This window comes from Dama dama, chromosome 15, assembly GCF_033118175.1.
Source record: "Dama dama isolate Ldn47 chromosome 15, ASM3311817v1, whole genome shotgun sequence".
In the NCBI taxonomy this organism is placed as follows: domain Eukaryota; kingdom Metazoa; phylum Chordata; class Mammalia; order Artiodactyla; family Cervidae; genus Dama; species Dama dama.
In genome coordinates, this window is record NC_083695.1 from 33644605 (window position 1) to 33671200 (window position 26596).

The 26596-nt window shown below is 37.6% G+C and overlaps 1 protein-coding gene and 1 long non-coding RNA gene across 7 annotated transcripts in view; both read left to right on the forward strand.

Annotated features, from left to right (window-relative positions):
* Positions 1–2018, forward strand: part of ADK (adenosine kinase) — a 553238-nt gene extending 551220 nt beyond the window's left edge. For all 6 annotated transcript variants that reach the window (XM_061161884.1, XM_061161887.1, XM_061161881.1 and 3 more), the window contains one exon: positions 1212–2018. In XM_061161884.1, coding sequence (XP_061017867.1) covers positions 1212–1336 — 125 coding nt within the window. In that variant the 3' untranslated portion in view covers positions 1337–2018. The remainder of the gene's footprint in view (positions 1–1211) is intronic.
* Positions 2019–11763: 9745 nt separating this feature from the next.
* On the forward strand, positions 11764–24455 carry LOC133070631 (uncharacterized). Its single transcript, XR_009696193.1, has 4 exons — positions 11764–11870; positions 19880–20046; positions 22663–22776; positions 24038–24455. It is a non-coding gene; the product is annotated as an uncharacterized LOC133070631 (long non-coding RNA).
* Positions 24456–26596: the final 2141 nt, after the last annotated feature.

Genomic DNA, 26596 nt, shown 5'->3' on the forward strand with positions numbered 1-26596 from the left:
CTTTTTAGTTTTCTAGAGTTTGTATAGCATTGACATTATTTTTCTTCTTTAAATGTTTGGTAGAATTCAGCAGTGACACCATCTGAACTGGAATTTTCTTTATGTGAAGCTTTTTAATTTTTAAATCAAATGTTTAATAAACACAAGGCTATTCAGGTTATCTATTTCTTCCTGAGTGAGCTTTGATGGAATGTGTATCTCCAGAAGTTTGTCTAACTTGTTAAATCTGAACACTTTATAGTTCTGTAAAACTTTATTGGCATTAAGTTGTTAATGACATTTCCTTATCCTTTTAGCGTGTGTAGACGTTATAGTGATATGGTGTCTCTTATTATCAATAGTGACAATTTATGTCTCTCCTCTCTTTTTTTCCTTCTCAGTCTGTGTAAGTGTTTATTGTACTTTGATTCCTACTTCCATCTTCTCAACTCAGTAACTGTCAGGCTCTACCTAGGTTTTCCTTCCATGAATTGTGGCCTGGTAGTTTACCTCATTTATTTCCCTTCCTTCATGTATCTTTTGTGACTGATGTACAATATTTGAAAGACTTCGTTTCATATACTTTGTTTTTATTTTAAAGTTGTTTCTGAAGAAAGGGTAAATCTGATTCTTTTATTTCATCTTGATCGGAAGCAAAAGGCCTCAGCATTGTTATCTATCTTATCATATTTATTTTAATGTCAAACTTATCCATGGTGCTTGACTCTCTATATTATTTCACTGATACTTCTGGGAGTGAAAAAGGTATATAAGGTCCTTCATAACTTTTCAACTCTCAGATTTGTTCTTGGAGAGAGATCCAGATGATAGAGTTTTTCCCAAATAACAACTCTCTAGGAATAACAGCAATACAGAAGGAATTCAGAGAGATAGGCAGAGGTATAGCTCATAATTTCTCAGCTATAAAGACCAAAGATAATACTATATGGCCAGTAATTCTTTCTTACAACCTTTTACTCTCAAAGTTAAAGGAAAGCATGATCATTTATGCCTAAAAAGACTAGATTGACTTGATGATGAGTTGTCATGTCCCAACTTGAGCTCTTTAAGAGAACTATTAGGGAAGAACCCTCTAACCCTGGAGGTTTGACACTTCACTATCAAGACTGAAGAGAGGCATAGGTACGTAGACCATATTTTGTTCTGACCCATATGACATTTCTGATGCTGTTACGCAATGCTCATGTTTTCCCCTTCTGCCTGTGTTCCAGGTTTTCTGTCTCAGCTGGTCTCCGACAAGCCGCTAACTGAATGCATCCGTGCCGGCCACTATGCTGCAAGTGTCATAATCAGGAGGACGGGTTGCACCTTTCCCGAGAAGCCAGACTTCCACTGATGGAAAAGCATGAAACTGCACCCAGGGGTAGAGACACTGCCCTGGTTGTTTCCTGAGAATTCCCGTATTAATAAAGAAGAAAATTAAATGCCACCTTTCCTGCTATAATAATGTTCATTCTTAATTTAGGGGGTACAGTAATGCACAATAGAATCTTTATTCTCTCAACAACCTAAAGTAGGAGGTTTATTTCCATAGTTTGATAGTGCCAGGTAAATGTCAATTAAACAGGAATATAGTATTTCAATTGAAATTTTTGTTTGATTTTCCATTACATTGTAAATTCAAGTATACTAAGCAAAGTGATCATTTTTTTACATTCTGCTTTGAATGCAGATGCAATTTAATATAATAGATTTTTTAAAGGGAATTAAAGATAATACATAAATCTTTAGCTTTTATACAAGTATATTTAATTCAGAAGTGTGTTTATACACATATACACACACATGTGTTCATATATGTACCACATATATACATGACAAATGGTTAAATAAGGTACAGAAATATTTATCTTCCCAAGTTATGCCAAGTAATTTCCTCAGTGTGTACTTAAACATGTAATAAACTTTGGATAATTAATTTGCCAAATTATAAGCTATATTACAATATTCAAGTCATAATCTTATATTTACCTATGGTACTCTGTATTTGATACAAATAAAAACTTGTCATAAAGGGCTTTTTTTCTGTCTTTGTCCTGTGCTCAGCAAACTAAGGAAGAAAGATAACTGTCTAATCCTGGGTCCTGAAATATCTGATCTGTTTATGGAGATAGAAAAAACAACATAACACATCAAAAAATAACTTAGTATTGGAGACCAGTAAGCCACTGTTTTCAGGAAGACAGAATGGTATGATATAACTTCTGGGGAATGCCCTGGCAGACCAGTGGTTAGGACTTCATACTTCTGCTCCAGGAGGCACAGGTTCGGTCCCTGGTCAGGGAATTAAGATCCTACATGCTGTGTAGCATGCCCCCCACCCCCAAAAAAGTCTAAAAAAAAATGGAACCTCTGGAGTCAGACTAATTACCTTGATAAGAGCTTGTGCAAATTACTTAGCCTCTTGAACGTCAATTTCCTCTCTATAAAATGGAATCATAACCCCTACGTACAAGGTCATTGAGATGATTCAAGAGGGGATAACTAGGTACAAAATGCTTGTTACAAGTCTAATAAGAACCTACTATTGTTATGATTATTGTTACTAAAGAAGAAGAAAATCATAGTTATAAAACTGAATTCATAGAAAAGCGTTCAGGTTTTTGTTTTATGTTTAAGAAGACTTTTAGGTCTCCTACACTAATCCTTTTTAACATTGTTGAGATACAATTCATATACCATAAATTTTTTTATTTTAAAGTATACAATTCAGTATGTTTTAGTATATTCACAAAGTTGTGTAGCTATCACCAATATCTAAATCAAGAATACTTTCATCACCCCAAAAGGAAACCCTTTTCTTCCCAATTCACTCCTCGTCCTCTGATAACCACTAATCTATTTCCTGTCTCTATAGATGTGCCTATTCTTGATGTTCATAAAAATGAAGTCATATAATAATGTTTTCTTTTGTGTCTGGCTTCTTTCACTTAGCATGTTTTCAAAGTTTACTTATCCTATGATATTTTCGGTACTTCTTTTTATTGCCAAATAATATTTCTTTGTATACATATGCCATATTTTGTTTATCCATTCATGTTGTTGGACACTTCAATTGTTAATGACCCAGTTAACCCTTTTGGGCTATTATGAATCATGCTGCTATTAATATTCATGTCCAAGTTTTTTATATGGATGTATGTTTTCAATTCTTTGTGGTATATACCAGAAGTAGAATTGATGGATCACATGGTAACCCTATGATTAACTTTTTGGGAAATTGCCAGACCTTTTCCAAAAGAACTGCATCATCTTACATTCTCACTAAAAAGGTTTGTGAGTTTCAATTTCTTCACACCCTTGCCAACACTTGCTACTCTCTGTTTGATTATAGCCATCTTGGAGGGTATGAAGTGATATCTCATTGTGCTTTTAATTTTCATTTTCCTATTTATTAGTGATATTATATTTATTGACCATTTGGATTTCTTTCTTTGGAGAAATGTCTATTCAAAGTTATTGCCCATTTTTTAATTGAGTGGTTTTTCCTTTTATTGTTGAGTTGTAAGCATTCTTTGTATGTTCTATATATTCTTATCAGTCATATGATTTACAAATATTGTCTTCCACTGCGTGGGTTGTGAAGCATAGATTTTTTTTTTTTACCTTTTGGCTGTGCTCTGCAACTTGTGATTGGGCTTTCCAGGTGGTACTATTGGTAAAGAATCCGCTTGCCAATGCAGGAGACACAAGAAATGTGGGTTTGATCCCTGGGTCAGGAAGATTCCCTTGAGGAGGAAATGGTAACCCACTCCACTATTCTTCCCTGGCAAATCCCTTGGACAGAAGATCCTACTCGGCTACAGTCCACGGGGTCACAAAGAGTCAGACACAACAGTACACACACATGTGGCTTGAGGGATCTTAATTCCCTGACTAGGGATTGAACCCGTGCCCTTGGCAGTGTAAGCATGGAGTCCTAATCACTGGACCACTAGGGAATTCCCCAGATGTTTTTAATTTGTATAAAAGCCAATTTCTCTCTGTCTCTTTTTTTTTTTTTTTTTTTTTGTCAATTGTGCTTTTGGTTTCATGTTTGAGAAACCATTGCCTAATCCCAGGTCGTGAACAATTAACATCTATATTCTCCTCTAAGAGTTTGATAGTTTTTGCATATATTTGAGTTGGGAGGTCTAATTATCTTGCTTCTGGATATGCAGTTGTCCCTGTACCTTGTTAGAAGAGACTAGTTTCTCCACTATTGTATTGTTTTGGGGCTTCCCTGATGGTAAAGAATACACCGGCGATGCAGGAGACCTAGGTTTGATCCCTGGGTTGGGAAGATCCTCTGGAGAAGGGAGCACTCCAGTGTTCTTGCCTGGAGAATTCCATGGACAGAGGAGCCTGATGGGCTACAGTCCATGGGGTCACAAAGAGTCAGACACAACTGAGCAACTAACACTTTTACTTTCACTTCAATTGTATTGTCTTGGCACCCTTGTCAAAAATTATTGACCATAAATATAAGGTTTTATTTCTGGACTCTCAGTTCCATTAGTCTGTATGTCTGTATATTATCCTTATGCCAATCAGGACTGTCTTGATTACTGGAGCTTTGAGTAAGTTTTGAAATGAAAGTCTTCTAACTTTGTCTCTCAAGGACAATTAGTTTTTGAGTGTTAGAGTATCTTTATCATATTAAAACTACTGCAGAATGTCTTCCTCTTAGATCAGTAGTTTTGACACTGATAAACCTTTCCTATTCTTTTTTTGATAAGAAAGTTCTTTACCCCAAGGTTATTGATAAGTACCACTCACCTGCTATACTTTTATGACAGTCACTATTTTTAAGAGGTTCCAGAAGCATGTTTTCTGGTAGTAATTAACATGCACACAGATCACATAACTTTCTTGTTTTAGCAACATAGTCATTGGGATGTGTGTTCTTGGACTTTTGGCATACTTTTTTTAGTTCTCTGTTTTATTAAAGGACAAGGGAAAAATAATGGCTAGCCTTGCTGACCAGGTCTCAGGGAAACTGCCTCTTAACTGGTTGTCAGGCATCCTCTTGTCTGGGCTAAATTTTTCCATCTTGGAACGATGAATAGCTAACCTACTCCACTTTATAGCATCTTGGTTTAACAGATCGTTGAGGGAAGACTTGCAAGACTGGGAATGGGGGAGGGGATAGTGAAGTTGTCAAGAAAACATGGGTCCTGGTCTCAGGTTGGCTTCGAATAGTTGAGTGACTTATTTTATGTATTGGGTTGGCTAGAATGTTCATTTGGGATTTCTGTACGATGTTACAGAGAAATCCCAAACAAACTTTTTGGTCAAACCAGGAACTCAGAAAATATAAATGCTTTGGTTGTGACATTCCTAAAGGATATTACGTATGAGTGCTTTTTAACAAGGCTGCTTTTCTGTGTCTGGGAAAAGATGGTCCTTACAAGCCATTCATTTGCGTGTTACAGTTGGGTGAGTTGGGTGGGCATAGGAAACCCATGCCTCAGGGGTGAACCTAGGTGATCTGGAAAATTAGATTAAAAAAATTATTTTAATTAAAGATAATTACTTTACAATATTGTGATGATTTTTGCTATACAGCAATATGAGTCGGCCATAGGTTTACATGTGTACCCTGCATCCTAAACCCCCCCTCCCACCTCCTTCCTCACCTTATCCCTCCAGGTTGTTGCAGACCACCCACCGGCTCTGGGTGCCCTACTTCATACATCAGACTCACACTGGTTATCTATTTTACATATGCTAATGTATATGTGTCAATGCTTTTCTCTCAAATCATCCCATCCTCTTCTCCCACTGAGTCCTAAAGTCTGTTCTTTACGTCTGAGTCTCCTTTGCTGTTGTGTGTAGGATCGTCAGTACCATCTCTGGTATTTTTCTTTCTCTTTCTGACTTACTTCACGCTATATAATAGGCTGTAGGTTCATCCACCTCATTAGAACTGACTCAAATGCATTTCTTTGAGTAAGTGAATTAGATTATTGAGGCTGGCCTAGTCTCAGTAGGTGATCAAGTTTGCCTGAAAACTGCTGCCATGATGTGGAAAAGAAACTGATACCAAATATTTGGAAACAGGCTGGGTGCCCAAGTATTAGTATAGCCGAATAGGAGTGAAAGAAAAAGTAACAAGAATGGCTATTGAATTTTCTTCTAGTTTTTATTGAAGGCAAAAGGGGGTGGCAAAGGATGAGATGGTTAGATAACATCACTTACTCAATGGATATGAATTTGAACAAACTCCAGGAGATATTGGAGGACCAAGGAACCTGGTGTGCTACAGTCCATGGGGTCGCAGGGTCAGACAAGACTTAGCAACTGAACAACAACTCATTTTTGTATCTATCTTCATGGCATATACCTTTAAGTATTGTTTTCTTTCTCTAAATCACGGAAGAGTAATTTTCAATTTAGATCAGGGTGAAAGAAATACATTCTTTATCTTAAAGTCAAACTTTTGCTAAAAGCTGTTGTTCTTACTCAATTATGTAAAGTAACTGTTATAATTCTGTATCTTTTCAAAAAAGGATGCATATTATAGATTGGGTTTTTGTGAGTTTGGGGGGGATTTTGTTTTATTTTGTCTGGGATTTTAGAGGGATAATTATTTGGGGGCTTGGAGGTGATATTTTTTGTTTTTTTTTCCCCCCCACACCACGCAGCATGAGGAACTTCTACAACCAGGGATCAAATCTGAGCCCCCTGCAGTGGAAGCACAGAGTCTTAACCACTGGACCACCAGGGTAGTCCTCGGTTGTTTTAGATATACACAAGCCTACAAAAGAAGCATGTGTTTGACTGGCAGTCTGAAAATACCACCTGTATTGAAATAGAAAAGCATGCACTTGTTCATTTTTGTTACTCCATTACCCTCAGAAAAAGTGTCCATTTAATAATATTTTCACTGGCTATAGTAGGTTTAAAATGTGAACAGTTTCTTTATGATTCAAAAGTCCTTCGCATTGTGTCCCCTTGGTCAAGTTCTTGAACTGCCCTAAGCCTTGGTTTTCTCAATTCAAAATGAGTAGAATAGTGAGTGAGAGGGTGTTAAGAGAATAGGAGAATAAGACCATAAGATCAATAGTAAAATAAATTTGAATATGTGGTTTGATATTTTACAAAAGCACCAAAGCAACGGGATGAGAGAAGGAGGAAAATCTTTTCAATATACAATGCTATTACAACTTGATAGTTTTATGGGGGAAAAATGAACCTTTGACCCTTTACCTTACACCATACATAAAAATTAAAAATGAATCACAGCTGTTACAAAAGCTGAAACTATTACGCTTCTATAAGGAAACAATATTTTCACAGCTTGGGGATAGGCAAAAGTTTCTTGTTGAGGACTGTGAAAGCACTAACCATGAAAGAAAAGATACTGATACATTCAAAAAAATTTAATCCTGTCACTCATCAAGATACCATTAAGAATATGAATAATCAAGCTATAGGCTAGCAACAAAGAACTTATATCCAGAATATATTAAAAAACTAATTCAATAATGAAAAGACAAACATGAAAGAAAATATGTGAATAGTCATTAAGTATATAAAAGTATTCAACATCATTAGTCATGAGACAAGTTTTTTTTTCCCACATTCAAAAAGCACGCAAAGGATTTATTTGCTAGTCAAAGCTGTTCACAGAACCAAACAGGGACTATAAATTAAGTTTTTCCAAGGAGCTTCACCTTAGTGAAATTAGTTGACTCTGTAGGCAGAAACAGGTTAACAGAGGACATTTACACCTTGGGAAAATATATCACTGATGAGGCGTCCCTATATTTAATTATTTTAATGAGCATGCGACACTGTTAAATAACCACAGATTTCTTCAAAGCTTGTACACACCCACGTGTGTGTGCTCAGTTGCCAAGCTGTGTTCGACTCTTTTGCAACCCCATGGACTGTAGCCCACCACGCTCCTCTGTCTGTGGGATTTTCCAGGCAAGAATACTGGAGTGGGTTGCCATTTCCTTCTCCATCATGAGGCAAATTAACATGAAAACCTCAATAAGATAACTACTGCATTAAAATGACTAAAATTTAAATGACAGCACGAAATGTTGGAGAGGATATGAAGCAACATTGCCAGTGAGAGTGTAAAATGAAACAGCCACTTTGGGAAAACACGTGTAAGTTTTAAGAAACTTAAAAGTTAAATGCACCTATTCTTTGATGCAGCCATTCTACTCCTGGTATTTACGTAAGAGAAGTGAAAGCATAAGTCTACATAAAGACCTGTATTAGAATATTTATAGCATTTTTATTCATTGTTGCCAAAAGGTGGAAACTGGGTTAGTTGTCCAACAGCAAGAGAAGAGATAAAAATGGTGGTGTAGTCAAACAGTGGAATAATACTCAGCAAAAGAAGGAAGTTACTGATAAAACAATATGAATCAATCTCAAAAACACTACTGGGTGAAAGAAACCAGATACAAAAAAAAGAGGGCATAGTGTAAGATTCCCTCCATATGAAGTTCTAGAACAGGTAAAACTAACCTACAGTGAGAAAGTTCAGAACAAGAGCTGCTTTGTGGGAGAGGAGAGAAGTGGAAACTGACTGGGAAGGGAAATGAGGGGAATTTCTAAGCTGACAGTGATGTCATAATAGGGGTTACACAGGTATATTCATTTGTCAAAACTCAGGGAATGTCCCACTTAAGCTGTGTGGTTTTTGAAACCCTCACATACACATGAACTAAGCTATATGTTGATCTCTAGTTAATGATGTGCATACTAATAGATATGAAGTGTATTAATGTCTTTGACTTACAGTGAAGTGCATCAAGTAATAAATAAGATGAACAGAAAGAGGGATGGTTAAATGAGTAAATAAGTGATAAGTCAAATGTGGCAAAATATTAGTTGTAGAATATAGAAGGAAATGGATGTATGCTGTATAATACTTTTCAATATTTCCTTATGGTCGAAATTTGTCCTAATGTTCAAAAAAATATAAAGTACTTAAATAGGAAAATCAATTAAATATAGTATAGCTGATTTACAATATTGTATTAGTTTCATGTATACAGCAAAGTGAGTCAGTTGTATGTTTTTTCAGATTATTTTCCATTATAGATTGTTACAAGACATCAAATATAAATATAACTCCTGGTGCTATACAGTAAATGTTTGCTGCCTATCTATCTTATGCAGTTTGTATCTGTTAATCCCATGTTCTTAATTTTCACTCCCCTTACCTTTCATCTTTGGTAACCATAAATTAGCTTTCTATAACTGTGAGTTATTATTTTTTGGATTCACGGATAAGTGATATGTAATATTCATTTTTTTCTGTGTCACTTATTTCACTAAGTATAATATTCTTTAGGTCCATCCGTGTTGATACAATGGCAATATTTCATTCTTTTATGGATGAGTAATAATATTCCATTATGTATGGAGTACACAGATGACAATCATCTGTTGATGGGCACTTGGATTGTTTCTACCTTGGCTATTAAATATGATTGATAGCAACATTTCATGAAGAAGGTAAAACAGCACATGATGCAAAACCACATATTATTTACTTCAAAATGTAACTTTCACATGAATTCTCTGACAAAATTAGCCAGTCCTTGGGCTGCTGCAAGATTTCTTGGCGCTATCTGCAAACTCCAAGCTCCTCTTCTGAGTAAGGAACACCCTCTCCTCATTCCCTAACCCACACAGCAGTTGGAATATTCACAAAGCACCTCTGTAAACATCAACCAGACCTCTTCCCACCCAGACTCCTAAACCCACTGCAGTCTGCCCCTACCTTCTCTGTAGCATCCCTTCTCCTGATAACCAGAAAATTCCTAGTAGGCAGACTTAATAGCCAGTTTTACATCCTCATCCTACCTCATCTTAGCCTCTGACTTGGAGGACCATGCTCTCTTGACCTCTTACTCCCTCAACTTTGACCCAGCCACTTTTTCCTCGTTATCTTGCCTCCTGTACCTCCTCTTCTTAGCATGCTTTCAGAACACCTCTGTCCTTTTCTTGTGTCCAGGTGCCTCCACCCCAACAAGCCTTTTGTCACTCTAAGCTCCTCCTAGGTGTTCAATTTGACTGCCATGAATTCGCCTATCATCTAATTACTCTCAAAACTCTGTTTCTAACCCTGATCGCCTTCCCAGCTTTAGGCTCAAAACCTATATAGCTCAGCCCCTTGGGATATTCTGCACGCAAGTTGATTATCAAAACAGAACTCATCTTCTCTTGAACTCCCCAGCCCAGTCTATTTCTACTTTTTCTATCTCCATTAATAGAAGGTATTCCCAACTTTTTCCTTCCTTGCCCATTTATCTAATTGATCACCAAGTTCTGTCAGTCTACCTCTCCTAAGTCTCTTCCTCACCTCCTCCGCTCTCAGGTGTAGTTTAGACTTTGATCATATCTAACAAATTTGCCCAACTCTAGTTCTTCCCCTTTATTGGTCGTTAGTCAGTCTTCCCTCACCACGGGAGAGGCCTTCCTAAGAAGAAACAGTCACACTCCGTGGTCTGGTCATTGACCATGCGCCCCTTCATCACTTTAACAGCCTTCCTACTGCCATCCCTCTTTATAACCCTTCATCTGAGCCCAAATATATCTTATAACTACACTCTTGCCTCTATGTAGATTGCTGTTTTCCCATTACAACTACTCATGTGTGAGAATCCAGCTCAGAAGTCAAAAGTTTAAATGACAACACCAAATGTTGGGGAGGATGTGAAGCAGGACTGCCAGTTAAGAGTGCAGTATGGAGCAACTGCTTTGGGAAAAGGCATGGAAGTTTCTTATAAAGTTAAACACACCTATTCTTCAATTCAGCCATTCTACTCCTGAAATAGGTGTGTCCTTTAAAAAGTTCTCTGTAAACCTCCTAGGCAGTTAGTTCCTGCTCCATCCCTTTTTTCTCTCAAAGTACATTGCATATTTCCTTATTGTAGTTTATACAATCACAATGTATCATACAATTTTTATTGATGTATATGTCTTCTAAGGCAGAACTATCCACTGCCACATAGTACATGCTCAGTAAATGTTTGCTCAAGGAAGGCCTTTCTCGGTTCTCCAGATCTTTGCAGTGAGTTAGAGCTTAGAGATGGCAGGGTCACCAAGGATATCAGCTACTAGAACAACTACTAAAATAATTGTTACTATGTGTTTATACTTCTGCTCACATTTTCCATAATTGAACTCTCCCTGCCTCTCTTTTTAGTTCCATTCTTCGAAGACTGTCTACTACTAAGTAGGCAAGTGAATAGAGTACCCAGATTGCCACAGTTGAAACACCTTCTCTCCCCCTCCCCAGTCACAAAATCTGCATGCACATAAATGAAACCTGATCGTGTGATATGGAATAAGCTTTTATCCTTTGTAACTCTGATCCTTTTTGAACTCAGAAAAAGCTAGAGGGTAGAAGATCTGGAATTTGAGGACTGATCTCTAGTCTAATCCCTGCACTAACTAGCTAGTGAGGGGAGGAATGATTCCACAACTCTGACCTTCAGTGTCTCTCCTTTAAAAATGACGTGGAGTGAGCCATTTGTGAAAACCTAGTACATACAATGACTCATTTTTTCAACAAATATTCACTGAGTAGTCATACTTTTTTAAATTGATGTAAAAAGTATATAGTATCTGAGTGCCCACTAAATATCAAGTAATAGGTTAGGTACAGGTATATTCTAGCCCTCAATGAATACATTTTTTTATAAGTGTCTATTAGACTTTCTTAATTTTTAAATATTCCATATAGTACTATTTCCTCCCCACCCTATCCTCTTTTGGCCAAAATAATTTTTTCTCTGGATTCCTCCTCTAAGGTCTGCTAAGTAGCATGGAGTGGTGGCTAACAGCATGAACTTTAAACCAGACTTTCAAGGTTTGCACCTGGGCTCTACCACCTTTTAACTGTGAGACTTTGGGTAAGTTGTTCAACTTCTTAATGTTTTGCTTTCTGCATTCTTAAAGCACAATAATATCTACTCTGTTAGGTTGTTATAAAGAATAAAAGTGTTAATACATGTACATCTTAAAGTGTTACCTGGCACTAAGTAAAGTGCTTAAGTAGTGGTAGCTGTTATTATTTGCAACCTGTGGTTCATAGAGTCCCTACCTTGCCATGAAAACCATTTCATGGCAAAGTATAAAAAAACAATTAAAGACCTTACTTTTCATTTATATTCCTTTAAATAACTCTGCTTAGAAATTTTCTTATAAACCTACACTGTCCAACATGGTGGCTATTAGCCATATGTAGCTACTGAGTACTTGAAATGTGGCTGATTGGAAGAGTAGGGTTGCAAGTATAAAGTAAACCAGATTTTTAAAATTTAGAGGCGTGACATCAGTGAAAATAATAGAGTAAGAAACACCTAAAGCTTTCCCCTCTAAAAGTGCAACTAAAAACTGGCAAAAACTGTCAGAATCAACTTTTTCAGAACTCTGGACGGTAATCAAAAGCTTGAAGCAGCTTAGGAAGCATTTTTTTCAAGAAAAACAGTAGCATCCTGATAAGACCAGTGAGCTTTGTGGCATTTTAACTTGCCTGAGTCCCATTTCTTGTACCCCAAGGGATGCAAGAAACAAGGAAGTATGGCCCATACATGGAAGCAAAAGCAGTCAATACAAAACTGTCCCTGAAGAAGCCCAGGCATTAAACTTGACAGGGATTTTAAATCAGCCATCTTAAGTAGGGTGAGCTCAGAGAAAGTCACATTGAATCATATAAAATCAAACCATTTTGGAAATAAGTTTGGAAGTTTCTTAAAATGTTAGATATGTACCTACCACATAATCCAAATATTACATTTAGGTATATTCCCCCCTAAAATACAACATATGTCCATACAAAGTCTTATACATGAATGTTCATAGCAGCTTTATTTGTAATACCCCTAAGGAGGAGAAGGGTGCGACAAAGGATGAGATGGTTAAATAGCATCATCAACTCCATGGACATAAGTTTGAGCAAAGTCTGGGAAATAGCGAAGAATAGCGAAGCCTAGCACGCTGCAGTCCATGGGTCGCAAAGAGTTGGACATGATTTAGCAACTGAACAACAAAAACTAGAAATAACCCAAATATCCATCAGTAATGAGTGAATGGACAAAGTAATATATATGTTATTCACCAATAAAAAAGAATGAATCATTGATCTGTTCAACACATGAAGCTTGAAATACTTACACTGCAAAGGTGATTCCATTTACGTAAAATTCTAGAAGGTACAAGCTAAACCATAGTGACAGAAAGCAGATCAGTGTTTGCTTGGGAATAACAGGGTTATGGAGTGTGGAAGGATGGGGGAAGTGCATTTCAAAGAGGCATGAGGCAAATTTTGGAGTGATGCTTATGATCATTATCTTGATTGTGGTTATGACTTTACAGATATATACATGTCAAAACTTACCAAATTATATACTTCATATTAGTACATTTCATTGTGTATCAATTATACTTCAATAAAACTTTTCTAAATTGCATATGTGTTGATAATATAAAATGGTACAGCCATTTTTGACACAGTTGGGCAGTTCCTCAAAAAACTAAACATGGTTATCTCTAGTCAGCAGTTTCACTTCTACATATCCACATTCTACATAAAGAATGCTCCATAGCAGCATATTCAAAATAGCCCCAAATCAGAAGCAACTCAGATGTTCATCTGCTGATCAATAGATAAACAAATATGCTATAACCACACACTGGAATATTATTCAGCCATAAAAAGGGATCAAGTACTTACGGATGCTACAATATTAATGAACCTTAAAAATATTATACTAAGTGCAAGAGCCATCACAGAACACCACATATTATATGATCCCATCTGTATGGAAAGTCAAGAATAGGAAAATCTCTGGAGACTGCAAGTAGATTAACAGTGGACTAGGCCTCTGTGTAGGGGAGAATGGGAAATGACTGCTTATGGGTACAACTTTTCTGTTGGGGATGATGAAAAAGTTCTAAAATTAGATTATGTGATGATTGCACAACTCTATAAATATACTGAAAAACATTGAATCATATGCTTTAACATGTGAACTTTATGGTATGTAAATTATGTCTCAAAAAAGCTGTGAAAAATTACATATATGGCTGGCATTCTATTTCTGTTGGACAGTGCTATTTCAGAGAAGCACAGCTTGGTGCAAAATATGGCCCAAAGGTAGATAGGAGAGCACAGTGGTGCTCATTACATGACTACCTTGCATATTAAGTTTTCCATGAGTATTTACTCAATTGTTAACCTAGGACAAATGCTATAGGTAATAAAAATATATTAGAGGAAATTTTTTGACTGCAGGATTTTTTTTTAAATATCATGCATGAAAGATTTTAAATACTCCATTTACATTTGCTAAGCAGTAATTAAATTATCTAAAATCAGCTTGCATATACAAATTATATTCACGTCTTGGATAGTTTGTGCCCTTAAGGATTTTCCTGTAGTCACTAAGAATGCCATCCCCAACTCTGCCTACTATCTACATCAGTTTCCTCTGCATCTTGCAGATTGCTACCTTGGAAAAATTTAGACAGCAGCGAACTTTCTAATCAAGTGCCACCTAATGGTGTGTCAATATTTGGTGATCTCAAATATTAAATCCACCAAATGAGCCTGATGCCAGAATCAAACAACTTTATGGTCATAAGCTGAAAGCATGATGTCTATGTGAGTTTGGGGCATGATGTGGGTGGTAGTTTTATTTTTTCCAAATGGGTGGAATTGTCTTCTACTTCTTCTTCAAGGGACATGATGATTCTAAAATATCCTGTGTAGAAAATAAAGAGATGAAAGCTTTGATAAACATAATAATCCCACAAAGATGCCTATGCCCTAACCCCTAGAACATATGAGTATATTATATAAAATGGTAAAAGGGCATTGCAGATGTGACTAAGGTTACCAACTTTAAAATAAAAAGATTATTCTCTTTGATCTGGGTGAGCCCAGTCTAATCACATGAGCCTTTACAAGCAGAGAACAGAAAGAGGTCAGACAGACTTGAAGCGTGGAGACTCAGTGCATCATTTCTGGCTTTGAAGATGTAGAAGCAATGTGACAAGAAATAGTAAAAAACATAAGGAACTGAGAGGGGCCCCAGGCTATCAGCCAGACAGTAAACTAGACCTCAGCCCTACAACCACACAGAACCATATTTCACTGGCAACCAAAGTGAATGTGCTAGTGGATTCTTACCCAGAGTCTCCAGAAAGAAACAAAGCCCTATTAACACCTTGATTTTGACATTTTGAGATCTGGAGGCAAGTACCTTGCCAAGCCCACCAGACTTCTGACTACAGAACAGTAAGATAATAAATGGAGGTCGTTTTAAGCTGGTGGCAGTTTGTTACATGACAATAGAAAATGAACACAATAGCTATTAGAAAGGGATTCGGAACCCCAAGTGCTGAAAAGGTTCTTGGGGAAGGTAAGAACGTGCTTAAACTTAAAAACTGGAAAATACATTCAGGGATATAAAGAAAAACATTATGAGCGGGATTATATTATAAAGCTGGATTTAGAAAAGGGAGAGGAACCGGAGATCAAATTGCCAACATCTGATGGATCATCAAAAAAGCATGAGAATTCCAGAAAAACATCTACTTCTGCTTTACTGACTGTGCCAAAGCCTTTGACTGTGTGGATCACAACAAACTGGAAAATTCTTCAAGAGATGGAAATACCAGACCACCTGACATACCTCCTGAGAAATCTGTATGCAGGTCAAGAAGCAACAGTTAACACTGGACATGGAACAACAGACTGGTTCCAAATCGGGAAAGGAGTACGTCAAGGCTGTATATTGTCACCCTGCTTATTTAACTGACATGCAGAGTACATCATGAGAAATACTGGGCTGGATGAAGCACAAGATGGAATCAAGATTGCTGGGAGAAATATCAATAACCTCAGATATGCAGATGACACCACCCTTATGGCAGAAAGAAAAGAAGAACTAAAGAGCCTCTTGATGAAAGTGAAAGAGGAGAGTGAAAAAGTTGGCTTAAAACTCAATATTCAGAAAACTAAGATCATGGCATCTGTTCCCATCACTTCACAGCAAATTGATGGGGAAACAATGAGAGACTTTATTTTTGGGGGCTCCAAAATCACTGCAGATGATGGCTGCAGCTGTGAAATTAAAAAACACTTGCTCCTTGGAAGAAAAGTTATGACCAACGTAGACAGCATATTAAATAGCAGAGTCATTACTTTGTCAACAAAGGTCCGTCTGGTCAAAGCTATGATTTTTCCGGTAGTCTTGTATGGATATGAGAAAGTTGAGCGCCGAAGAATTGATGCTTTTGAATTGTGGTGTTGGAGAAGACTCTTGAGAGTCCCTTGGACTGCAAGGAGATCCAACCAGTCCATCCTAAAGGAAATCAGTCCTGAATATTCATTGGAAGGACTGATGCTGAGGCTGAAACTCCGATACTTTAGCCACCTGATCTGAAGAACTGGCTCATTTGAAAAGACCCTGATGCTGGGAAAGATTGAAGGCGGGAGGAAAACGGGACGACAGAGGATGAGATTGTTGGATGGCATCACTGACTCAATGGACATGAGTTTGAGTAAGCTCTGGGTGTTGGTGATGGACAGGGAAGCCTGGTGTGCTGCAGTCCATGGGGTCGCAAAGAGTGGGACATGACTCTGTGACTGAACTGAACTGATATTATATCTCAGAATCAGGGTTTGGGGCTCAGTGCCTGATTGTGTATTGGACTCTGCAGGAGGCATGGAACTGGCCTGATAGATTTAACTATAGTTGTACAAATTCAGAAGGACTCAAGAGAATGAAGACAAGAAGTATGACTCTAATTTGTGTATGATGTTGAGAGATTCTTTGAGAAAGGAATAATGATCATGCTGCTTTTTGACCCTAGGTTGTCATCACTGGAATTTTCTGTTCACCTCATACATAGCAAATCGATCACTCGTGCCCCAAAGCATCAGACAAGTCTTTACTGTAGAGAGTATGAACAGCTCTAGGATGAGGGCATGTTTGGTGTCTTCCCCGGATGAAAAAAAAATTAGCTCTTTCAGGAAGTAATCATATAAGACCACTGTTATCCCATTTGGGGACCAAACCAAAACAAGAAATACATTTCTTGTCATCTGGATTATTGTTGTATAAATCTCTGTTCTCACCCAATTTTATAAATTCTTTCAAATGTCTGAGACTCAAGAAACCAAGTGCCTTATCTCAGTTCTAATCTTCTGCTTTGAACTTTATGAATTAAATGTGATTGTCAAGGAATAAGAATGAAACACTTAATTCCAGTGCTATGTAAACTATAGAAATAAAGCAAGATTCTTAATTTATTTTACAAAGCTAAAATACACACACACACACACACACAGAGCCCAGATAGACTAGTCTGACTTAAGCTACTTATATGGAATTTATAAACATACACTCAAAATGGAATACTGCCAAATCTAATCCGTTAGTACAATATATTAAAGTAACATTCCATCACTAAGCATTCCATAACATTCCATTCCAACATACCATCATCACCCTGAAATGCAAGGGTGATCAATACTTTACAATTTATAAATACTGTACACAGACCATGTCTGTCTTGTGCTAGTATAGTCTTGGTGTTTAGCACTGTGCCTAGCACACAGTATTTGCTGAAAAACTAAATTAATATTCACTATCAATAATCCATTTGAAAATAAAATGAGAAGATAAATATCTCATTCAAGTAGCAATTATAGAAATTTTATATAAATACATAAAACATATATATAAATATTAAAACTTACATAAATACATAAATATAATTTACATAAGTACATAAAAATGTATTCCTTGTTTTATTGCAGTTTGCTTTATTCCATCACATTTTGGTAATGCTTGCAATATCTCAAACTTTTTCATTGTTACTATGTTTGTTGTGGTGATCTGTGATCAGTGATGTTGAGTGTTACTGTTGTTGTTGGGGGATGCCACAAACACACTCATGTAAGATGCTGAACATCATTGATAAATGTTACGTGTGTTCTGACTGCTCCACCAATTGGCCATTCCCCCATCTCTCTCCCTCCTCTTGGACTTCTCTGAGACACAACAGTATTGAAATTTGGTCAATTACTCACCCTAAAATTGCCTCTTAACTGTTCAAATGAAGGGAAGAGTCATGTCTCTCACTTTACGTCAAAGGATTAAGCTTAGTAAGGTGGCATGTCACAAGCTGAGACAGCTTGAAAGCTAAGCCTCTTGAGCCAAACAGTGAGCCAAGTTGTGAATGCAAAGGAAAAATTCCTGAAAGAAATTAAAAGTGCTACTCCAGAGAAAACAAATGATAAGAAAGAAAAACAGCCTATTGCTGATGCAGAGAATGGATAGAAAATCAAACCAGCCACGACATTCTCTTAAACCGAAGCCTAATCCAGAGCAAGACTCTAACTCTCTTCAATTCTGTGCAGGCTGAGAGAGAGGAGGAAGCCGCAGAAGAGAAGTTTGAAACTAGGAGAGGTTGGTTCTTGAGGTTTGAGGAAAGAGGCCATCTCCATAACATAAAAGCATTAATTCAAAGGGAAGCAGAAAGTCCTGATGTAGAAGCTGCAGCAACTTAGCCAGCAGATGTAGCTAAGATAATTCATGAAGGTGGCTAAACAACAGATTTTCAATATAGATGAAACAGCCTTCTATAGGAAGAAGATGCTACCTAGGACTTTCATAGCTAGAGAGGAGAAATCAATGCTTGGCTTCAAATCTTCAAAGGACAGGCTCTTGTTAGGAGCTAATGCAGCTAGTGTCATTCAGCTGAAGCCAGTGCTCATTTACCATTCTGAAAGTCCTAGGGCCCTTGAGGAATGATGCTCAGTCTACCCTACCTGTGCTCTCTAAGTGGAAAACAAAGCCTTGATGATAGCACATCTGTTTACAACATGGTTTACTGAATATTTTAAGTCTACTCTTGAGACCTACTACTCAGAAAAAAATGATTCCTTTCAAAATACTGTTGCTCACTGACAATGCACCTGGTCACCCAAGACCTCTGATGGAGATTTACAAAGAGATTGGTGTTTTCTTCATGATTGCTAACACAACATCCATTCTGCAGTCCTTGGATCACCGAGTAATTGACTTTCAAGTCTTATTATTTAAGAAATACATTTTGTAAGGCTATAGCTGCAATAGATAATGATTCCTCTGATGGATGTGGGCAAAGTCAACTGAAAACCTTCTGGCAAGGATTCACCATTTCAGATTCCATTAAAAGCATTGTGATTCATGGGAAGAAGTCAAAATATCAACGTTAACAGGAGTTTCAGAGGATTTGGTTTGCACCCTCATGGATGACTTTGAGGGGTTCAAGACTTAATAAAGGAAGTGACTGCAGATGAAAATAGCAAGAGAACTAGAATCAGAAGTAGAGCCTAAAGATGTGACTGAGTTGCTGCAACCTCATGATGAAACCTTAATGGATAAAACTTGAAATGATAACAAAGGATTTAGACTATTACATAAACTTGATAAAACAACAGCAGGGCTGAGAAGATTGACTTCAATTTTGAAAGAAGTTCTACTGTGGGTAAAATGCTACCAAATAGCATCAGATGCTATAGAAAATTATTTGTGAAGGGAAGAGTCCATTGATGTGACAAAATTTGTTGTTGCCTTATTTTAAGAAATTACCACAGTCACACCAGCTTTTAGTAACCACCACCCTGATCAGTCAGCAGCCATGAGCATCAAGGCAAGACCTCCACCAGCAAAAAGATTACTACTCACTCAAGGATCAGATGATAGCACTTTTTAATAATATTTTTAATAAAGATATGTGCATTTTTATATGTGATACTAGTGTATATTTAATAGGCTATAGTATGTAAATGTAACTTTTATATGTACCAGAAAACCAAAAAAATTCATGTGGCTCACTTATTGTAACTTTCACTTTATTACAGTGGTCTGGAACTGGATGCATAGTATCTCCACGGTATCCCTGTATATATATGTGCATATATATTTGCATGTATGTACATGTATGTATATATATCACCGGGAATAAACTTTAAAAGAAACTTAAAATGTATGAAGATCTACCTGAAGGAAAGAACAAAACTTTACCAAGGTACATTAAAAAAGATAAATACATGAATAACAATGTGGCTGTAGTTAACTGTACTGTATTTTACACTTGAAATTGCTAAGAGGGTAGATCTTAGGTTTTCTTACCACAAAAATGAAGAGAGAAAAGAAAAAAGTAACTATGTGAAGTGATGACTATGTCAGTTACCTTGATTGCGATAATTTTCCACCATATATGAATATCATATCAACAAGTTGTACACCTTAAACTAATGTTTTACTTTTTTAATTCTTAAATTTGTTATGAAGCAAGATTTGGCATAGAATAGACAGATCAGTAAAATAAAATTTAAAGCCAGGAAACAGACCTAAGTATTAGTATATACATGTGTTTAGTATATGATAAAAATAGCATTTAAATCAGAGGTAGAGTGGCAGTGGGTAAAATTGGTTAAGAAGGTTAAAAGGTATCATCAATCATCAGTTCAGTCGCTCAGTCATGTCCAACTCTTTGCGACCCCGTGGACTGCAGCATGCCAGGCTTCCCTGTCCATCACCAACTCCCGGAGCTTACTCAAGCTCATGTCCATTGAGTCGGTGATGCCATCCAACTGTCTCATCCTCTGTTCTCCCCTTCTCCTCCCACCTTCAAACTTTCCCAGCATCAGGGTCTTTTCTAATGAGTCAGTTCTTTGCATCAGGTGGCCAAAGTATTGGAGTTTCTGCTTCAGCATCAGTCCTTCCAATGAACATTCAGGACTGATTTCCTTTAGGATGGGCTGGTTGGATCTCCTTGCAGTCCAAGGGACTCTAAAGAGTCTTCTCCAACACCACACTTCAAAAGCATCAATTCTTTGACTCTCAGCTTTCTTTATAGTCCAGCTCTCACATCCATCCATGACTACTGGAAAAACCATAGCTTTGACTAGACAGACCTTTATAAACTTCAAGTTATAAAATAAGTAAGTCATGGGGATGTAATGTGCAGCATGTTGACTATAGTTGATAATTCTGTATTACATACTTGAAGCTGCTAAGAGAGTAAATCTTAAAAGTTCTCTTCAGAAGAAAAAAAATCTGTACCTATGGTGACGGATGTTAACTAGACTCATTGTGGTGATTATTTTGCAGTAATTACATATCTGAATCATTATGCTGTATACTTTAATCCAATGAGATATATCAATTTAAAAATCAGAGAGGGAAAATATTGTTCAAGCAAAGAGTTCTGGGATAGTTGGTTTCTATTTGGAAAAATTAAGCTAGAGTTTCCACTGCATACCAATCATCAATATAAATTTTCAAATATGGGTTATTTTTTAAAATACCTTAAAGAAAATCACTAGAAAATACAGAAAGTGCCTATATAATTTTGAGTCATAAATGTTTTTCAAAGCAAAAATCATAAAAAATACATAGATTTGCATGCATAAAACTTTGAAACAGATTTAATTTAAAAGAATGAAAAGCTAAACCACAAACAAGGGTAAAATGTTGGCAGTATGAAATGTAGACAAATGCTGCTGCTGCTAAGTCGCTTCAGTCGTGTCCGACTCTGTGCGACACGTCCTTAATTTTAAAAACTCTTGCAGGGCTGGTGGCTCAGTGGTATAGAATCCACCAACCAATGCAGGAGACAGAGGTTTGATCCCTGGTCGAGGAAGATCCCACAGGCTGTGAGGCCACCAAGCCCATGTGCCACAACTACTGAAGCCCGTGCTCTGCAAGAGAAGTCACCACAATGATAAGCCTGTGCTCCACAACTGCGGAAAGGCTGGGTGTAACAACAAAGACTTAGTGCAACCAAAAATAAAATAAATAAATAAAATTATTAAAAAAAGAAAAAAACTTGCAAAGCAAAAGGCAAAAGACATATATCTCAATTTTTTAAAAATGCAACAAAAGGCAGTTCACAAAACTAGAATACAAATGAAAAAAGAAATGTTTTCCTCGCTAATAAACATTTGAAGTTATCTTTTTATATATCCCAAATTGACAGTAATTAAAATAATATAACTACTGAAAAGCAATGACTTCATATACTGCAGAAGGCAGTTAAAAAGCCTTAAAAACATGTATCTAGAATTTTCTTCTGAAGAAAGATCAAGGGATACATGTAAAGATCTATCTCCAAGGATATTCATCACAGAATTTTTTCAATATTATTAGTGGAAAGAATAGAAATGTTCTACAGAAGAAGGCTGTTTTGGTACATCAGTCCATGTGTACAATGGAATGCCTCAGAGCCCTTAAAAATTATGTTGAAGGATATTTTCTAACTTGGTAAATATCAGAATGTTGAAGCCATTGAACTCTAGAGTCAGACCTGGATTTAAATTCATCTCTTCCCAGCTTTGTGTCATGGGACAATCAGTTTTATCTCTCTAAGCCTCAGTTTCTATACTGACCCTTTAAAGTTGTTGAGGGAGATGAAATAAATCATTTATAAGAAGTACTCATAAAGACAATGCCTGGCATTCAGTGAATATGCTGCTTATACACAGAGTTGAAGTCAGTAATACTGGCCTACAAAAGACATTTAATAAACATTGTTGAATAAATAAAATATGTGAACATGACAGGAAATTTTACTTAAAAAAGTTGTGTTTAGGTCAGAAAGAAGATGTGGCTCTCAAGTAATGAGACCTTGGTTTTATAGGACTTCAAGAACTCAGGAAGAAATGCCAAAGGAAAGCTTTCAGAAGGATTTTGAACAGCAGCAGCATATTGAAATAAATGTACACAGCCTGGATAGCTGGAAACACATTTAGATGTAAGTGTTCTGTTAAAAGTGTATTTTGACATTGTAATGTTGTAGCTGTTCTTTACATGGCCCACCTCAAAATACCCTTAGTACTGTGTTCATTCAGCAAACACTTTCTGAGTACTGAGTGTGCTAAGCACTGCCACAGCTCAAGGTCCTCGTGGAGTGTTTTACTGTGATGGGGTGACATAGTCTCACCGCCCAACAGGCACTTTGGCTAAGCTCTGGAGAGCCTGGCACTTTGACTCAGGAAAACCCCAGGTTTAAACCTGTTCCTAGAGAATGAGTCCTGACTCTGGACCTCAGTCTTCTCATCTATAAAATAAGAGCATTCGAAAGACAACTTCCTTTTTTTTTTCTTTTTTATACCACAAGCTGAAAGAAATCAGTTGTGACCCAGAACTTACTCACATTTACACACAGACACACAAAACATAAAGCGATTTCACGAGTGCCAAGACCACTTCCAGTTCTGAAATGTTTGTTTTTCTAGTGGAAAAAGGTCTGGCAAGGAACCAAAAGCCCTGATTGTTGGTGGCTGTCAGCCTTATGGGATCTTCGGCAGATTATTTCAGCTCTTCACACACTTCTTTATGAAATCAGGTTCTTGGACTTGATCTCTGAAGTCCCTCCATTTCTGAAATTCTGTTTTGTGATCATTTAATTCTTTTAAGCAGTCATTATTGAGTATCCTGTGCCAGGCACTTTCTAGGGCCAGGAGAATGAATCTTGGACCTACCATCTTACTGAGTGAGTCAGGGTAGATGGCACAAAGACGGAAACAGGTGTGTATGCTTGCTCCAGAGTTGGTTTATAACCTGCCGGAAGGTCCTTAATAAAAGGTCATGATCTCCGCTTGTCTCCTATCTGGGCCTCAGCCATTTTTATAGTTCAATAAATGGGCATTAAATGCACTGAATCACCAAACACATATTTTCACCACATTTCCACCACGCTGCATCCTGAAGGAAAGGAGTTTCCAGGGGGGACTCACTGCCCGTTCTCTGTACCCAGAGCCGGCAAGCCCTAGTGACAAGGAGAAATGCTTGCACATGTGGCACAAGCTGCAAGTTGTGAAGGACAAATGGAGGATACATAATATAGCTGAGTGCTGAGTTAATTGTCTTACTAAAGTCCAAATGTTATTTTTCAGCCCTCACTCCCCCACCCTGTGAGCCGCTTACTTTTATCAGATTTTTAAAATCAATGTCATGCAAAAAAAAAATTCCATTCATATTAATCCAAAAATGTTTCTTCACTTGACCCACAGCCCTATCCATGTGACCACTTTCCATCAGAAGATAGCTGTTTGAATTGTCAGTTCAAAAGCTCCCACTGCCCAGCAAGGCCAAATGCCAACACACAAAACAACCTTTCAAACCAGTTAAGTTTATCTCTATGCCAAACACAGCTTTGAAATACAAGTTTAGATAGAATGTGAACTGCTGATGAAGAATTGCTTCAATGGAATCAGCCCTGTAAAGGGCCAAAGGAGTAAACGTGATCTTCCACGTGAATGAACTGCAATGGCTGCATATTGATGAGACACATTCAAGTCTTACCTTCAGTGGTGCAGTCAAAAGTAGACTCTTTCCTCGATTGGGTATGAAAGCCTATTTATAAACAGCTTTACCAGCTCTGTGGTACTAGAGAGTTGGACGACTGGAAGAGAGGATGGAAGTTCTGCCTGTTACGAAGGATTATTCTGTGTGGCTCTATAAAAGCAGGGCCCTTGGCCCTACCCTCACTGTGTGAGTCAGCGTCTCCTTCTTTTAGGCGCCCCTGCTCCCATTCTCAGTCTCTGTCTGCTGCTGTTTACCCTCAGCAGCAGCAGGGAAGCAAAAGGTAGAAGAGCCAAGCACAAAACAGGCCCGTCCCAGTGCCGAGTGTGTGGTGTTCTCTGTCTAGGAATTGCTCTTTGGCTACAGACCCATTACTCAGAGTGAACGCAGGGGTGGTTTAGGTTAGAACTTTTCTGGGAAGCAATAAAGCTATCCAGGAAGCCATTGTAAACCACACAACCCAAAAAATGTTCCTTGAGACCTAATACATACCAACAAATTCCAGGTCCCGGGGATGGGCTCCCTGCTCTCATGGAGCACACACTTAGTGAGACAGGAACAGTAATAAATAATTATATCATGTATCGTGTGGTGTTCAGGGTAAGAAAGATAAATCAGGACAAGGGGAAAGATGCTATCCTAGATAGACTGCTTAGACAAGTTTCCTCTGACAAGGCAATATTTGAATGAAGATTGAGTCACACACATATCTTAGGCAAGAGTTTCAGGCACAAGAAACAGCAAGAAAAAAGTCCTTGCTAGAGATGTGCTTGGCTGTTTGAGGCCCCAAAGGTGACACTCTGAGGAGCCAGTGACAGAAATTCCTCCTGGGGTGACTCTTACAGGAGATAATTGAGTTAGGTGGCGAATAAAGAGTTTCTTACTAAGATTGCTAGTGCTCTCTGCATGTGGGTGGTGGGTTGATCCTACCCATAATGTGCACTCACATCTTCTAATCCCTCAATCTAGTCTCCTCAACATGTGTTTTTTCAAAGTGCCAAAGTTGCTAAAATCTAAGCTGCTTCACAGGCAAAAACCCACAATAGAATGAAAAAAGAAAAATAAGTCTGGTCTTAAAAATATTTGTAAAGAAAAATAAGTCTTTGGTTATTTTCTGTTGATCATCTACTAAATACAGACACATTATATATATACATATATATATATACACACACACACATATGCACACACACACACACACACATATATATATATATAAATCATTCTGTAATAGGTGTTATTATCCTCATTTTACACATGAGTAACCTGGATCCTGCCTTGAACCCAGGCTGTCTGACTGCAGAGCCTGTGTTCTTTTCCACTGTAGAGCATCACCTCCTGTGTGCTGACTATGTGCATTGGATACTACAGACGCATTGCTAGCCCACTGATTACAAAGTGTTGTCAGAGAGCAGACTTCCAGATTGGTTTGAGACTATGCAGCTCCCCCACCCCCACCCCCACCCAGAAATGACTGGCAAACTGTTTGTACATGGCAGCTGTCAATTCTTCAAAACCTGTGTTTCTCCTCAGTGTATGTCATGTCTCCATTGCAAGTTCAGCCATCCCACAAACCTAGGTGATGGAACAAAATGCTACCTTCAGCCCAACTTACATCTGAAGACCTCAGATGATATTAGGGCAACGCCTGCTTTGCTCTCAGAGATATTGCCATATGCTTTCACAGTTAACCAGTGCTTTCTTCTAAACTAGCACCCACCCACATATGAAATGGCACAAATAGGTTAATACTTGTTTTCCTTTCTTTAAAGAGACATCTAGTACCTGGAATCATGGAATGTCGAGCATCAAAATGGACCTGAGATTTTTTTTTTTTAAGACCCACCATCCCCTGATGGTTCTCTTGCTGCCCCATATTTTACCCAGTGGTCATTCTGTTCATGTTGAACACTCCAGTTTCCAGGGAACACACTACCCCCGGAACAGCTCTTCTGTTTCTGAGTGGCTTTGAGCAGCTTTCTAACACTGGGCCAATGTCTCTCCTCACTTAGGCTCTACTCTGTGAAATTAATTCATACTCTTCCTGGGAGGCTATGCAGTACATCTAATCCCTGTAACAGGGAAACCAAATATTTGTCCTATACTTTTATTAATGTAGCCTAAAATCACAGCCTTTTTTGGTACTCACATTATACTATTGATTCACATTGAGGCTTTCATCAGCTAAAACTTGTGGTGCTTTTTTTTTAAGCTTACTACTGTTAAGCCATATCTCTGTGTCCCCACTAATACAGTCAATTTAATAG